The sequence below is a fragment of the Rana temporaria genome (genome assembly GCF_905171775.1).
Source record: "Rana temporaria chromosome 9 unlocalized genomic scaffold, aRanTem1.1 chr9e, whole genome shotgun sequence".
Lineage (NCBI taxonomy): Eukaryota > Metazoa > Chordata > Amphibia > Anura > Ranidae > Rana > Rana temporaria.
Genome location: NW_024404481.1, coordinates 396,941 through 410,939, shown reverse-complemented (window position 1 = coordinate 410,939; position 13,999 = coordinate 396,941). Strand labels below are relative to the sequence as shown.

The following is a 13,999-nucleotide window of genomic DNA, read 5'->3' as shown; positions in this document are numbered from 1 at the left end:
CCCCGCCCACCGTTCTTCCTATGAATCGCCTTATTTGCTTTATCCCCACCCCCACCCCCCACCATTCTTCCATATTCCACAGTCCCCCTCGTATGTGACACCCGACATGTCTGGGCTCAGGGCTGACACCTAACGCCGGACACAATGAGAAGGTCCTTCATCAGATCATGTCCATGCAGGGACACTGGAGACAATGAGAAGGTCTTTGCTCTGATCATGTCCATGCAGGGACACCGGAGACAATGAGAAGGTCTTTCCTCTGATCATGTCCATGCAGGGACACCGGAGACAACGAGAAGGTCTCTGCTCTGATCATGTCCATGCAGGGACACCGGAGACAATAAGAAGGTCTCTGCTCTGATCATGTCCATGCAGGGACACCGGAGACAACGAGAAGGTCTCTGCTCTGATCATGTCCATGCAGGGACACCGGAGACAACGAGAAGGTCTCTGCTCTGATCATGTCCATGCAGGGACACCGGAGACAACGAGAAGGTCTCTGCTCTGATCATGTCCATGCAGGGACACCGGAGACAATGAGAAGGTCTCTGCTCTGATCATGTCCATGCAGAGACAACGAGAAGGTCTCTGATCATGTCCATGCAAGGACACCGGAGACAACGAGAAGGTCTCTGATCAGATCATGTCCATGCAGAGACACCGGAGACAACGAGAAGGTCTCTGATCAGATCATGTCCATGCAGGGACACCGGAGACAGCGAGAAGGTCTCTGATCAGATCATGTCCATGCAGGGACACCGGAGACAACGAGAAGGTCTCTGATCAGATCATGTCCATGCAGGGACACTGGAGACAACGAGAAGGTCTCTGCTCTGATCATGTCCATGCAGGGACACCGGAGACAATGAGAAGGTCTCTGATCAGATCATGTCCATGCAGGGACACCGGAGACAATGAGAAGGTCTCTGATCATGTCCATGCAGGGACACCGGAGACAATGAGAAGGTCTCTGATCAGATCATGTCCATGCAGGGACACCGGAGACAATGAGAAGGTCTCTGCTCTGATCATGTCCATGCAGGGACACCGGAGACAACGAGAAGGTCTCTGCTCTGATCATGTCCATGCAGGGACACCGGAGACAATGAGAAGGTCTCTGCTCTGATCATGTCCATGCAGAGACACCGGAGACAACGAGAAGGTCTCTGATCATGTCCATGCAGGGACACCGGAGACAATGAGAAGGTCTCTGATCAGATCATGTCCATGCAGGGACACCGGACACAATGAGAAGGTCCTTCATCAGATCATGTCCATGCAGGGACACTGGAGACAATGAGAAGGTCTCTGCTCTGATCATGTCCATGCAGAGACACCGGAGACAACGAGAAGGTCTCTGATCATGTCCATGCAGAGACACCGGAGACAACGAGAAGGTCTCTGATCAGATCATGTCCATGCAGAGACACCGGAGACAACGAGAAGGTCTCTGATCAGATCATGTCCATGCAGGGACACCGGAGACAATGAGAAGGTCTCTGATCAGATCATGTCCATGCAGGGACACTGGAGACAACGAGAAGGTCTCTGATCATGTCCATGCAGGGACACCGGAGACAATGAGAAGGTCTCTGATCATGTCCATGCAGGGACACCGGAGACAATGAGAAGGTCTCTGATCAGATCATGTCCATGCAGGGACACCGGAGACAATGAGAAGGTCTCTGATCATGTCCATGCAGGGACACCGGAGACAATGAGAAGGTCTCTGATCAGATCATGTCCATGCAGGGACACCGGAGACAATGAGAAGGTCTCTGATCATGTCCATGCAGGGACACCGGAGACAATGAGAAGGTCTCTGATCTGATCATGTCCATGCAGGGACACCGGAGACAACGAGAAGGTCTCTGCTCATGTCCATGCAGGGACACCGGAGACAACGAGAAGGTCTCTGATCATGTCCATGCAGGGACACCGGAGACAACGAGAAGGTCTCTGATCATGTCCATGCAGGGACACCGGAGACAACGAGAAGGTCTCTGATCATGTCCATGCAGAATGTACGCCCCCGAGGTGAGAGATTGTCCTGTCAGGAAGACCCACTCTGTCCAATCAGTTCCCTGCTCCCGTTGTCTGCTCTCTCTCATTGGTTGTTTGCGGAGGACACTCCCACTATTGTTCAGTTTCCATGCTTGGTACCACCCCTGCGGTCCTTCATCGCAGTCCATTGATCAGGAAATGATTTTCTGGGGATGTTTGGGGATCGTCTTCAAAGGTTTGTGTTCCTCAGGGGTACTTCCTGCCCGCAGGTCTCATAGCTCCACCCCCCCTGTGATGTGTTTGGCCTGGAGCAGAGGGGGCGGAGACATGGCGTTATGAGCTCTGCAGCGCCTCCATCTGGAAGGATGAGGAAGTGCAGCGGGAGGACGGCCTGGATGACGGGAGGTTCTCCTGAGGGACACAAAGGTTTGCCGAATGTAATGTCCCCTCCCACTTCCAGACTCCTCCCAGTGCAGCCCCGCCCATTCACACCCCCTATGTATTATGGCATTGATGTGAACCGAGTGGTCCTCCAACTCGAGAAACGCCCAATGTACATTGTAGGTGCCTGGCACTGCCCCCAGCATGACTGCACCCCCCAACATGGCAGTCTCTCCCCCCCCCCAGCATGTCTGGACCCCCCAACATGACTGGACCCCCCAGCATGTCTGGACCCCCCAGGCTTCCTCTCCCTCGGACTGAGCGGTCCTTGTATTATCAATCAGTTGGATGGACTCTGACTCTTCAGGTTTCCTTTATAGATCAATAAAGTTATTCTACACCAAACTGCCAAACTTCTGCGGACATCTGACCAATCACACCCCCATATCCGATCATTGGACATCTCATTCCAGAACCATCAATATGGAGTTACCCCCCCCCCCCCATGGCCATCAATATGGAGTTACCCCCCCCCCCATGGCCATCAATATGGAGTTACCCTCCCCCCATGGCCATCAATATGGAGTTACCCTCCCCCCATGGCCATCAATATGGAGTTACGCTCCCCTCCCCCCATGGCCATCAATATGGAGTTACCCTTCCCCCATGGCCATCAATATGGAGTTACCCCCCCCCCCCCCATGGCCATCAATATGGAGTTACCCTCCCCCCATGGCCACCAATATGGAGTTACCCTCCCCCATGGCCATCAATATGGAGTTACCCTCCCCCCATGGCCATCAATATGGAGTTACCCCCCCCCCATGGCCATCAATATGGAGTTACCCTCCCCCCATGGCCATCAATATGGAGTTACGCTCCCCCATGGCCATCAATATGGAGTTACCCTCCCCCATGGCCATCAATATGGAGTTACCCTCCCCCATGGCCATCAATATGGAGTTACCCTCCCCCCATGGCCACCAATATGGAGTTACCCTCCCCCATGGCCATCAATATGGAGTTACCCTCCCCCCATGGCCATCAATATGGAGTTACCCCCCCCCATGGCCATCAATATGGAGTTACCCTCCCCCATGGCCATCAATATGGAGTTACGCTCCCCCATGGCCATCAATATGGAGTTACCCTCCCCCATGGCCATCAATATGGAGTTACGCTCCCCCCATGGCCATCAATATGGAGTTACGCTCCCCTCCCCCCATGGCCATCAATATGGAGTTACCCTCTCCCCATGGCCATCAATATGGAGTTACCCTCCCCCCATGGCCATCAATATGGAGTTACCCTCCCCCAATGGCCATCAATATGGAGTTACCCTCCCCCCATGGCCATCAATATGGAGTTACGCTCCCCTCCCCCCATGGCCATCAATATGGAGTTACGCTCCCCCCATGGCCATCAATATGGAGTTGCCCCATTTGTGACCACCCTCCACTCTTCTGGGAAGAGTTTCCACAAGATTTTGTCGGGTGTCTGGTCCCACCATGTCTGTATGGAGCTGGCTTTGTACACGGGGGGGGGGGTCACATACTTTTGGTCAGATGTCCCCAAACCTCCGTACATTGAGACTCCTCCCACGAGGCCGATGGTTTTTCTATTTATTTCACTTTTCAGGGAATGACGAGGACTAAAGCTTTAATTCTTTTTCATGTCATTTGTTTTAATTTAAATTTTTATTCCATTTGCCTTAATCATCAAATCCGGAAATTCGGATGAAATAAATTCAGATTATTCTGCTGATGGTTCTGTGAGTGGAATTTATTATTACACATTCTATGATATCGTTCTGAAGGTGCCAAACCACCCCGTGCTCACCTGATACAGGTAATAGAGGGACCCCCCCCACCCCGTGCTCACCTGATACAGGTAATAGAGGGACCCCCCCCCATCCTGTGCTCACCTGATACAGGTAATAGAGGGACCCCCCCCATTGTGTGCTCACCTGATACAGGTAATAGAGGGACCCCTCCCCCATCCCGTGCTCACCTGATACAGGTAATAGAGGGACCCCCCCATTGTGTGATCACCTGATACAGGTAATAGAGGGACTCCCCCATTGTGTGCTCACCTGATACAGGTAATAGAGGGACCCCCCCATTGTGTGCTCACCTGATACAGGTAATAGAGGGACCCCTCCCCCATTGTGTGCTCACCTGATACAGGTAATAGAGGGACCCCCCCCATCCCGTGCTCACCTGATACAGGTAATAGAGGGACCCCCCCCATCATGTGCTCACCTGATACAGGTAATAGAGGGACCCCCCCCCATCCTGTGCTCACCTGATACAGGTAATAGAGGGACCCCCCCATCCCGTGCTCACCTGATACAGGTAATAGAGGGACCCCCCCATTGTGTGATCACCTGATACAGGTAATAGAGGGACCACCCCATTGTGTGATCACCTGATACAGGTAATAGAGGGACCCCCCCCATCCTGTGCTCACCTGATACAGGTAATAGAGGGACCCCCCCATTGTGTGCTCACCTGATACAGGTAATAGAGGGACCCCCCCCCATTGTGTGATCACCTGATACAGGTAATAGAGGGACCACTCCCCCATCCCGTGCTCACCTGATACAGGTAATAGAGGGACCCCCCCATTGTGTGCTCACCTGATACAGGTAATAGAGGGACCCCCCCATCCCGTGCTCACCTGATACAGGTAATAGAGGGACCCATCCCGTGCTCACCTGATACAGGTAATAGAGGGACCCCCCCATTGTGTGCTCACCTGATACAGGTAATAGAGGGACCCCTCCCCCATTGTGTGCTCACCTGATACAGGTAATAGAGGGACCCCCCCATCCCGTGCTCACCTGATACAGGTAATAGAGGGACCCCCCCATCATGTGCTCACCTGATACAGGTAATAGAGGGACCCCCCCATCCCGTGCTCACCTGATACAGGTAATAGAGGGACCCCCCCCCATCCCGTGCTCACCTGATACAGGTAATAGAGGGACCCCCCCATTGTGTGATCACCTGATACAGGTAATAGAGGGACCCCCCCATCCTGTGTTTACCTGATACAGGTAATAGAGGGACCCCCCCCCATCGTGTGATCACCTGATACAGGTAATAGAGGGACCCCCCCATTGTGTGATCACCTGATACAGGTAATAGAGGGACCCCCCCCATTGTGTGATCACCTGATACAGGTAATAGAGGGACCCCCCCCATTGTGTGATCACCTGATACAGGTAATAGAGGGACCCCCCCCCATTGTGTGATCACCTGATACAGGTAATAGAGGGACCCCCCCCATTGTGTGATCACCTGATACAGGTAATAGAGGGACCCCTCCATTGTTTGATCACCTGATACAGGTAATAGAGGGACCCCCCCCCATTGTGTGATCACCTGATACAGGTAATAGAGGGACCCCCCCCCATTGTGTGATCACCTGATACAGGTAATAGAGGGACCCCTCCATTGTTTGATCACCTGATACAGGTAATAGAGGGACCCCCCCCCCATTGTGTGATCACCTGATACAGGTAATAGAGGGACCCCCCCCATTGTGTGCTCACCTGATACAGGTAATAGAGGGACCCCCCCATTGTGTGCTCATCTGATACTGGTAATAGAGGGACCCCCCACCCCGTGCTCACCTGATACAGGTAATAGAGGGACCCCCCCATTGTGTGCTCACCTGATACAGGTAATAGAGGGACCCCTACATCGTGTGATCACCTGATACAGGTAATAGAGGGACCCCCCCCATCATGTGCTCACCTGATACAGGTAATAGAGGGACCCCCCATTGTGTGCTCACCTGACACAGGTAATAGAGGGACCCCCCCCCATTGTGTGATCACCTGATACAGGTAATAGAGGGACCCCCCCATCCCGTGCTCACCTGATACAGGTAATAGAGGGACCCCCCATTGTGTGCTCACCTGACACAGGTAATAGAGGGACCCCCCCCCCCCCCCATTGTGTGATCACCTGATACAGGTAATAGAGGGACTCCCCATTGTGTGATCACCTGATACAGGTAATAGAGGGACCCCCCCATCGTGTGCTCACCTGATACAGGTAATAGAGGGACACCCCCCCCCCATTGTGTGCTCACCTGACACAGGTAATAGAGGGACCCCTCCATTGTGTGATCACCTGATACAGGTAATAGAGGGACCCTCCCCCCCCATTGTGTGCTCACCTGACACAGGTAATAGAGGGACCCCTCCATTGTGTGATCACCTGATACAGGTAATAGAGGGACCCCTCCATTGTGTGCTCACCTGATACAGGTAATAGAGGGACACCCCCCCCCATTGTGTGCTCACCTGACACAGGTAATAGAGGGACCCCTCCATTGTGTGATCACCCGATACAGGTAATAGAGGGACCCCTCATTGTGTGATCACCTGATACAGGTAATAGAGGGACCCCCCCCATCCCGTGCTCACCTGATACAGGTAATAGAGGGACCCCTCCATTGTGTGATCACCTGATACAGGTAATAGAAGGACTCCCCCATTGTGTGATCACCTGATACAGGTAATAGAAGGACCCCCCATCGTGTGATCACCTCATACAGGTAATAGAGGGACCCCTCCATTGTGTGATCACCTGATACAGGTAATAGAGGGACCCCTCCATTGTGTGATCACCTGATACAGGTAATAGAGGGACCCCTCCATCGTGTGATCACCTGATACAGGTAATAGAGGGACCCCTCCATTGTGTGCTCACCTGATACAGGTAATAGAGGGACCCCCCCCCATTGTGTGCTCACCTGATACAGGTAATAGAGGGATCCCCCATTGTGTGCTCACCTGATACAGGTAATAGAGGGACCCCCCCCATTGTGTGCTCACCTGATACAGGTAATAGAGGGACCCCCCCATCCCGTGCTCACCTGATACAGGTAATAGAGGGACCCCCCCATCATGTGCTCACCTGATACAGGTAATAGAGGGACCCCCCCCATCCCGTGCTCACCTGATACAGGTAATAGAGGGACCCCCCCATCCCGTGCTCACCTGATACAGGTAATAGAGGGACCCCCCCATTGTGTGATCACCTGATACAGGTAATAGAGGGACCACCCCATTGTGTGATCACCTGATACAGGTAATAGAGGGACCCCCCCATCCTGTGCTCACCTGATACAGGTAATAGAGGGACCCCCCCCATTGTGTGCTCACCTGATACAGGTAATAGAGGGGCCCCCCCCCATTGTGTGATCACCTGATACAGGTAATAGAGGGACCACTCCCCCATCCCGTGCTCACCTGATACAGGTAATAGAGGGACCCCCCCATTGTGTGCTCACCTGATACAGGTAATAGAGGGACCCCCCCATCCCGTGCTCACCTGATACAGGTAATAGAGGGACCCATCCCGTGCTCACCTGATACAGGTAATAGAGGGACCCCCCCATTGTGTGCTCACCTGATACAGGTAATAGAGGGACCCCTCCCCCATTGTGTGCTCACCTGATACAGGTAATAGAGGGACCCCCCCATCCCGTGCTCACCTGATACAGGTAATAGAGGGACCCCCCCCATCATGTGCTCACCTGATACAGGTAATAGAGGGACCCCCCCATCCCGTGCTCACCTGATACAGGTAATAGAGGGACCCCCCCCCATCCCGTGCTCACCTGATACAGGTAATAGAGGGACCCCCCCCCATTGTGTGATCACCTGATACAGGTAATAGAGGGACCCCCCCATCCTGTGTTTACCTGATACAGGTAATAGAGGGACCCCCCCCCCATCGTGTGATCACCTGATACAGGTAATAGAGGGACCCCCCCATTGTGTGATCACCTGATACAGGTAATAGAGGGACCCCCCCATTGTGTGATCACCTGATACAGGTAATAGAGGGCCCCCCCCCCATTGTGTGATCACCTGATACAGGTAATAGAGGGACCCCCCCATTGTGTGATCACCTGATACAGGTAATAGAGGGACCCCCCCATTGTGTGATCACCTGATACAGGTAATAGAGGGACCCCTCCATTGTTTGATCACCTGACACAGGTAATAGAGGGACCCCCCCCCATTGTGTGATCACCTGATACAGGTAATAGAGGGACCCCCCCCCATTGTGTGATCACCTGATACAGGTAATAGAGGGACCCCTCCATTGTTTGATCACCTGATACAGGTAATAGAGGGACCCCCCCCCCCATTGTGTGATCACCTGATACAGGTAATAGAGGGACCCCCCCCATTGTGTGCTCACCTGATACAGGTAATAGAGGGACCCCCCCATTGTGTGCTCATCTGATACTGGTAATAGAGGGACCCCCCACCCCGTGCTCACCTGATACAGGTAATAGAGGGACCCCCCCATTGTGTGCTCACCTGATACAGGTAATAGAGGGACCCCTACATCGTGTGATCACCTGATACAGGTAATAGAGGGACCCCCCCATCATGTGCTCACCTGATACAGGTAATAGAGGGACCCCCCATTGTGTGCTCACCTGACACAGGTAATAGAGGGACCCCCCCCATTGTGTGATCACCTGATACAGGTAATAGAGGGACCCCCCCCATCCCGTGCTCACCTGATACAGGTAATAGAGGGACCCCCCATTGTGTGCTCACCTGACACAGGTAATAGAGGGACCCCCCCCCCCCCATTGTGTGATCACCTGATACAGGTAATAGAGGGACTCCCCATTGTGTGATCACCTGATACAGGTAATAGAGGGACCCCCCATCGTGTGCTCACCTGATACAGGTAATAGAGGGACCCCCCCCCCCCATTGTGTGCTCACCTGACACAGGTAATAGAGGGACCCCTCCATTGTGTGATCACCTGATACAGGTAATAGAGGGACCCTCCCCCCCCATTGTGTGCTCACCTGACACAGGTAATAGAGGGACCCCTCCATTGTGTGATCACCTGATACAGGTAATAGAGGGACCCCTCCATTGTGTGCTCACCTGATACAGGTAATAGAGGGACACCCCCCCCCATTGTGTGCTCACCTGACACAGGTAATAGAGGGACCCCTCCATTGTGTGATCACCCGATACAGGTAATAGAGGGACCCCTCATTGTGTGATCACCTGATACAGGTAATAGAGGGACCCCCCCATCCCGTGCTCACCTGATACAGGTAATAGAGGGACCCCTCCATTGTGTGATCACCTGATACAGGTAATAGAAGGACTCCCCCATTGTGTGATCACCTGATACAGGTAATAGAAGGACCCCCCATCGTGTGATCACCTCATACAGGTAATAGAGGGACCCCTCCATTGTGTGATCACCTGATACAGGTAATAGAGGGACCCCTCCATTGTGTGATCACCTGATACAGGTAATAGAGGGACCCCTCCATCGTGTGATCACCTGATACAGGTAATAGAGGGACCCCTCCATTGTGTGCTCACCTGATACAGGTAATAGAGGGACCCCCCCCCATTGTGTGCTCACCTGATACAGGTAATAGAGGGATCCCCCATTGTGTGCTCACCTGATACAGGTAATAGAGGGACCCCCCCCATTGTGTGCTCACCTGATACAGGTAATAGAGGGACCCCCCATTGTGTGCTCACCTGACAGGTAATAGAGGGACCCCCCCCATTGTGTGATCACCTGTGTAACGGACACATGCATGCTGCCGAGACAGTTATAATCTTCGTGCAGGGGGACTACAAGGAACTGCATGGCTTGTCACCATTGGATGTACCACATTGTATTCTGAGCTCAAAGGGTTAATTGGACAAGTTTCTTTTCATTGTTGAATGCTAATGTTCCCTTCGCATAGATAATGAACTCTTCTTTTGTGTGCAGGTAAACAGCCCCCCTGTGAGGTGTATGCTGATGGGGATTATGTGTGAGTGATAATTGTTTTAAAGGTTAATTGAATTCTATGTGCCTGGCCAGGAAATGTTAAGTGGGGTGAGGTGCCGAAGAGTCTAGAAACTGGCCAAGTGATTAATTCAAGGAGATGTCATTGTTTCAGGGGGTCTGTGTTGAAGCCCCCTACTGGGAAAAGGGGAGGGCGGAAACTGTCATTGTTCTTGTAACAGTTGTAACCAGATATAAGCAGGTGAAATATGCCAAATAAAGGGAGTCTGCTTGACCCTTCAAACGTAGCACGTCTCGTTTCTTGGAAGGGCGTTCGATGGGATATACCGGCGGTACCTGCATATCGCAGCTTGCCAGGGAAAAGGACGTCTCCAACGGCCGATACCCCTCACTACCAGTGGGTAGCCGTTACATTGGTTGGTAGCAGTGGGATGGTCCTTTTATCCAAAGAGCAAGTTCTGAATGGAGTCGCAGTACGCCAGGCTGAAAAGATCCACACTGAAAGATCTATTGGAGATTCGTGGTAGGAGCGCCAGCAACAGACCACGGAGGGAGCTGATAGCTGACCTGCTGGAGCTGGACGAAATGGATGGATCCATGGAAGGAACGGAGCCCCTTGCACCGGTCAGCGAAGAAGATGTAATTACTGGGATTGTACAGCGGAGATTATCCTTGTATCCAGAAACGTCCGTGGAACTAATCAACCAGCTGTTCCGGGAAGCAAGGGAAGAAATACAAACGAAGAGGGGACAAGAACTGGAACTGGTAAGAGCGAGACAGCCTATTACACCTGCAGTTCCTACCCCCCCACCTGCTGCTACAGGAAAGAAAATACCGTTCACTGCATTTAAAGCTTTTGTAGAAAGTGAGGAGGAAATCGATGGATATTTGGCGGACTTTGAGAGGCAGTGCTCACTACACCAGGTACCACCAGACCAATGGGTCACTATTTTGTCGGGGAAATTGTCGGGCAAAGCCAATGAAGCCTTTCGGGCTCTCGCCCCAGAGGATATTTTACAATACCAGCAAGTTAAAAAGGCGCTGCTAACCCGATACGCCGTAACTCCTGAAGCCTACCGCCGTCGCTTCCGGGAGTCCAAGAAGAAGGCTGTGGACTCCCACATGGAATGGGCCAACCAGTTACAAAGGGTGGCATCCCATTGGGTCCAAGGGTGCAAGGCCAACACCGGGGAGGAAGTATTACAGCTGTTCCTAATGGAACATTTCTTCCAAGACCTGGCCGCAGACATACAAGACTGGGTACGAGATCGCCGTCCCGCTAACTTAAACGAGGCGGCTCGGCTAGCAGATGAGTACGCGGAAACAAGGAAAGTAAGCCAGGGTACTATGCGGCTGGCTCAGAAGGTGGTACCGCGTACTCCAACCGTCACCCCACGCCCAGAGTTTCGGGCTCCAGTTCCACCAGGACCACCACGTCCTCAGGGGCCTAACAACTACCCCCGGGCTTCGTCTAGGGTGACGTGCCATCACTGCAGCAACACGGGACATATTGCTCGTTATTGCCCTCTAAGAGCTACAAATAACAATTGGAGACGTACAACACCCAACACAGAAGTCACTCCATCACGTCCCTCTGCGGCCCACTGCCTGGAGACCGAGGGGGGCCCGGAGGAATGTCTGGGGATTTTGTATGAGGCAGACCCAATACAAGCTGCCTCCCCAGATAACCGTCAGCATCACCGTCAGGAGGTACGGGTGAATGGACAAGTAGCACAAGGCTTAAGAGATACCGGGGCCACTATCACTCTGGTTCAAAAACATCTGGTAAAGCCAGAGAACGTCTCCACTCGTACAATTGCCGTCCGGGTCGCAGGGGGCGCTGTATTCCGCTTACCCACCGCCCGGGTGCACTTAGACTGGGGAGTCGGGTCAGGAAAGACCACCGTTGGTATCATGGACAACCTACCGGCCGAGGTTGTGCTGGGCAACGACATTGGCCCTCTGACTTTGGCGTATCTACCTACACCTGATGCAGCTTGCCCCGTGACCACCCGCTCACAGACCCGTATCACAGATGATCCTACAACAGGCCAGGAGACCCAGGTAAGCCAAGAACCGACATGTAACCCCACTACGGTAGAGAGACCCATAGCTTGGGACACCCCAGAGGAATTTGGGAGGGAAACTAGGGAGGACTCCACCCTTCAAAAGTATCGAGAATTAGCAGACAGTAGAGGGGATGAGCGGGAACGTTTTATATGGGAGGGTGACAGGTTATACAGATTGACTGAAGGCAGAAAGAGAGGCGGTGTCCCTTCGCAAAAGCGCCAACTAGTGGTACCCAGAAAGTACCGGTTGGAACTTCTCCGAATCGGCCACGACATTCCGTTGGCAGGGCACCTAGGGGGTAACCGCACCACCTACAGGATCACCCAGACTTTCTTTTGGCCAGGGATCTCGAAGGATGTGCGACGTTACTGCAGCACCTGTGACGTATGCCAACGGGTAGGAAAAAGAGGGGACCACCCTAAGGCTCGACTGTCACCTATGCCCGTGATCGAGGAACCGTTTAGCAGGGTAGCAGTCGACCTAGTGGGACCTCTACCTAACCCCAGTCCCTCAGGTAAGAAATACATTCTTACTGTAGTAGACTATGCTACCCGCTACCCGGAGGCCATCGCTCTGACGAATATTCAGGCGGACACTGTTGCCAGTGCGCTCGTCGGGATATTCACCCGAGTGGGGTTCCCTCAGGAAATCCTGTCCGACCGAGGGACCCAGTTTACTGCAGATCTAACCCAACAGTTATGGAAGGTCTGCGGTATTAAGACCCTGCTTAGTTCACCGTACCACCCTCAGACCAACGGTCTCTGTGAACGCTTTAATGGTACCCTCAAGCAATTGCTGCGGACCTTTACGGCGGAATACAGAGACTGGGAGCGATTTTTGCCGCACCTCTTGTTTGCCTATCGAGAGGTACCGCAGGAATCCACAGGGTTCTCTCCCTTCGAGCTGCTCTATGGACGGAGAGTGCGAGGCCCCCTCGACCTCATCCGGGAGCACTGGGAGGGCGAGACAGAACATGAAGGTGTCCCCATTGTGCCATATGTGCTGGAAATGCGGGACCGCATGGAACATTTAGCTCGGATGGCACGGGACCATCTCCAAACGGCCCAGGGACGACAGAAACACTGGTACGACCGGGGCGCCCGTCAGAGAACGTTTCAAGTGGGCCAGAAGGTGCTGGTGCTTAGGCCTGTCAAAGGGAATAAGCTCCAGACCTCATGGCAGGGCCCTTACAAAGTAGTAGCGCAAGTCTGCGATACTACATATGTAATTGCCAGCAGCCAAGATGAAAGGGTCCAGAAATCCTTTCATGTAAACTTATTAAAAGAGTATCAGGAAAGACCAGAGGATGTAGCAGCCATATGTATTCCAGCCACTGAAGACCCCGACAGCTTACCCATCCCAGATCTATTAGCAGATTCGGAACCTAAGACTCTGCTCAATACGATACAGCTAGGGGAGCGGTTACCTCCCGCAGAAAAGGGACAGATGCGACAATTGATAACTGAGAAAGGACTGACATTTTCCCAGGAGCCCGGGTACACTCTCTTAGCGACTCACTACGTAGAGACCCCAGGACAAAACCCTCTCAGACAGACTCCCTACAGAATCCCTGAGGTAGTAAAAGAGGAGATGAGGAAGGAAATACAAGAAATGTTAAGACTGGGGATCATAGAACCATCTGACAGCCCCTGGGCCTCGCCCGTTGTCCTAGTACCCAAAAAGGACGGAACAACCCGATTCTGTGTCGATTACCGACGCCTCAATGACAAAAC

The 13,999-nt window shown here is 53.0% G+C and overlaps 2 protein-coding genes across 3 annotated transcripts in view; both read left to right on the top strand.

The window, feature by feature from the left end:
- The window catches only part of ATP7A (ATPase copper transporting alpha), a gene marked incomplete at its 5' end in the record, with an annotated part of 63,269 nt that extends 61,424 nt beyond the window's left edge, over positions 1–1,845 (top strand). The window contains 3 exon segments of the mRNA XM_040334437.1: positions 1–544; positions 727–1,353; positions 1,398–1,845.
- An 824-nt stretch (positions 1,846–2,669) lies between these two features.
- LOC120921930 (leucine-rich repeat extensin-like protein 3) lies at positions 2,670–4,149 on the top strand. Of its 2 annotated transcripts, none has more exons than XM_040334438.1 (2): positions 2,670–3,689; positions 3,819–4,149. In XM_040334438.1, the coding sequence occupies exons 1-2, from the start codon at positions 2,734–2,736 to the stop codon at positions 3,973–3,975; spliced, it is 1,113 nt and encodes a 370-aa protein (XP_040190372.1). In that variant the 5' UTR covers positions 2,670–2,733; the 3' UTR covers positions 3,976–4,149. The 2 variants fall into 2 exon arrangements, with proteins under 2 accessions (XP_040190372.1, XP_040190373.1); XM_040334439.1 differs by having other exon boundaries at positions 2,670–3,751.
- Positions 4,150–13,999: the final 9,850 nt, after the last annotated feature.

What these genes read in the sequence shown, in the direction of transcription:
- LOC120921930 (XM_040334438.1), top strand. Translation starts at nt 2,734, where the DNA reads ATGGACTCTGACTCTTCAGGTTTCCTTTATAGATCAATAAAGTTATTC. An exon ending in CCATGGCCATCAATATGGAG is followed by an intron (nt 3,690 to 3,818) that starts TTACCCTCCCCC and finishes ATCAATATGGAG; the next exon opens with TTGCCCCATTTGTGACCACC.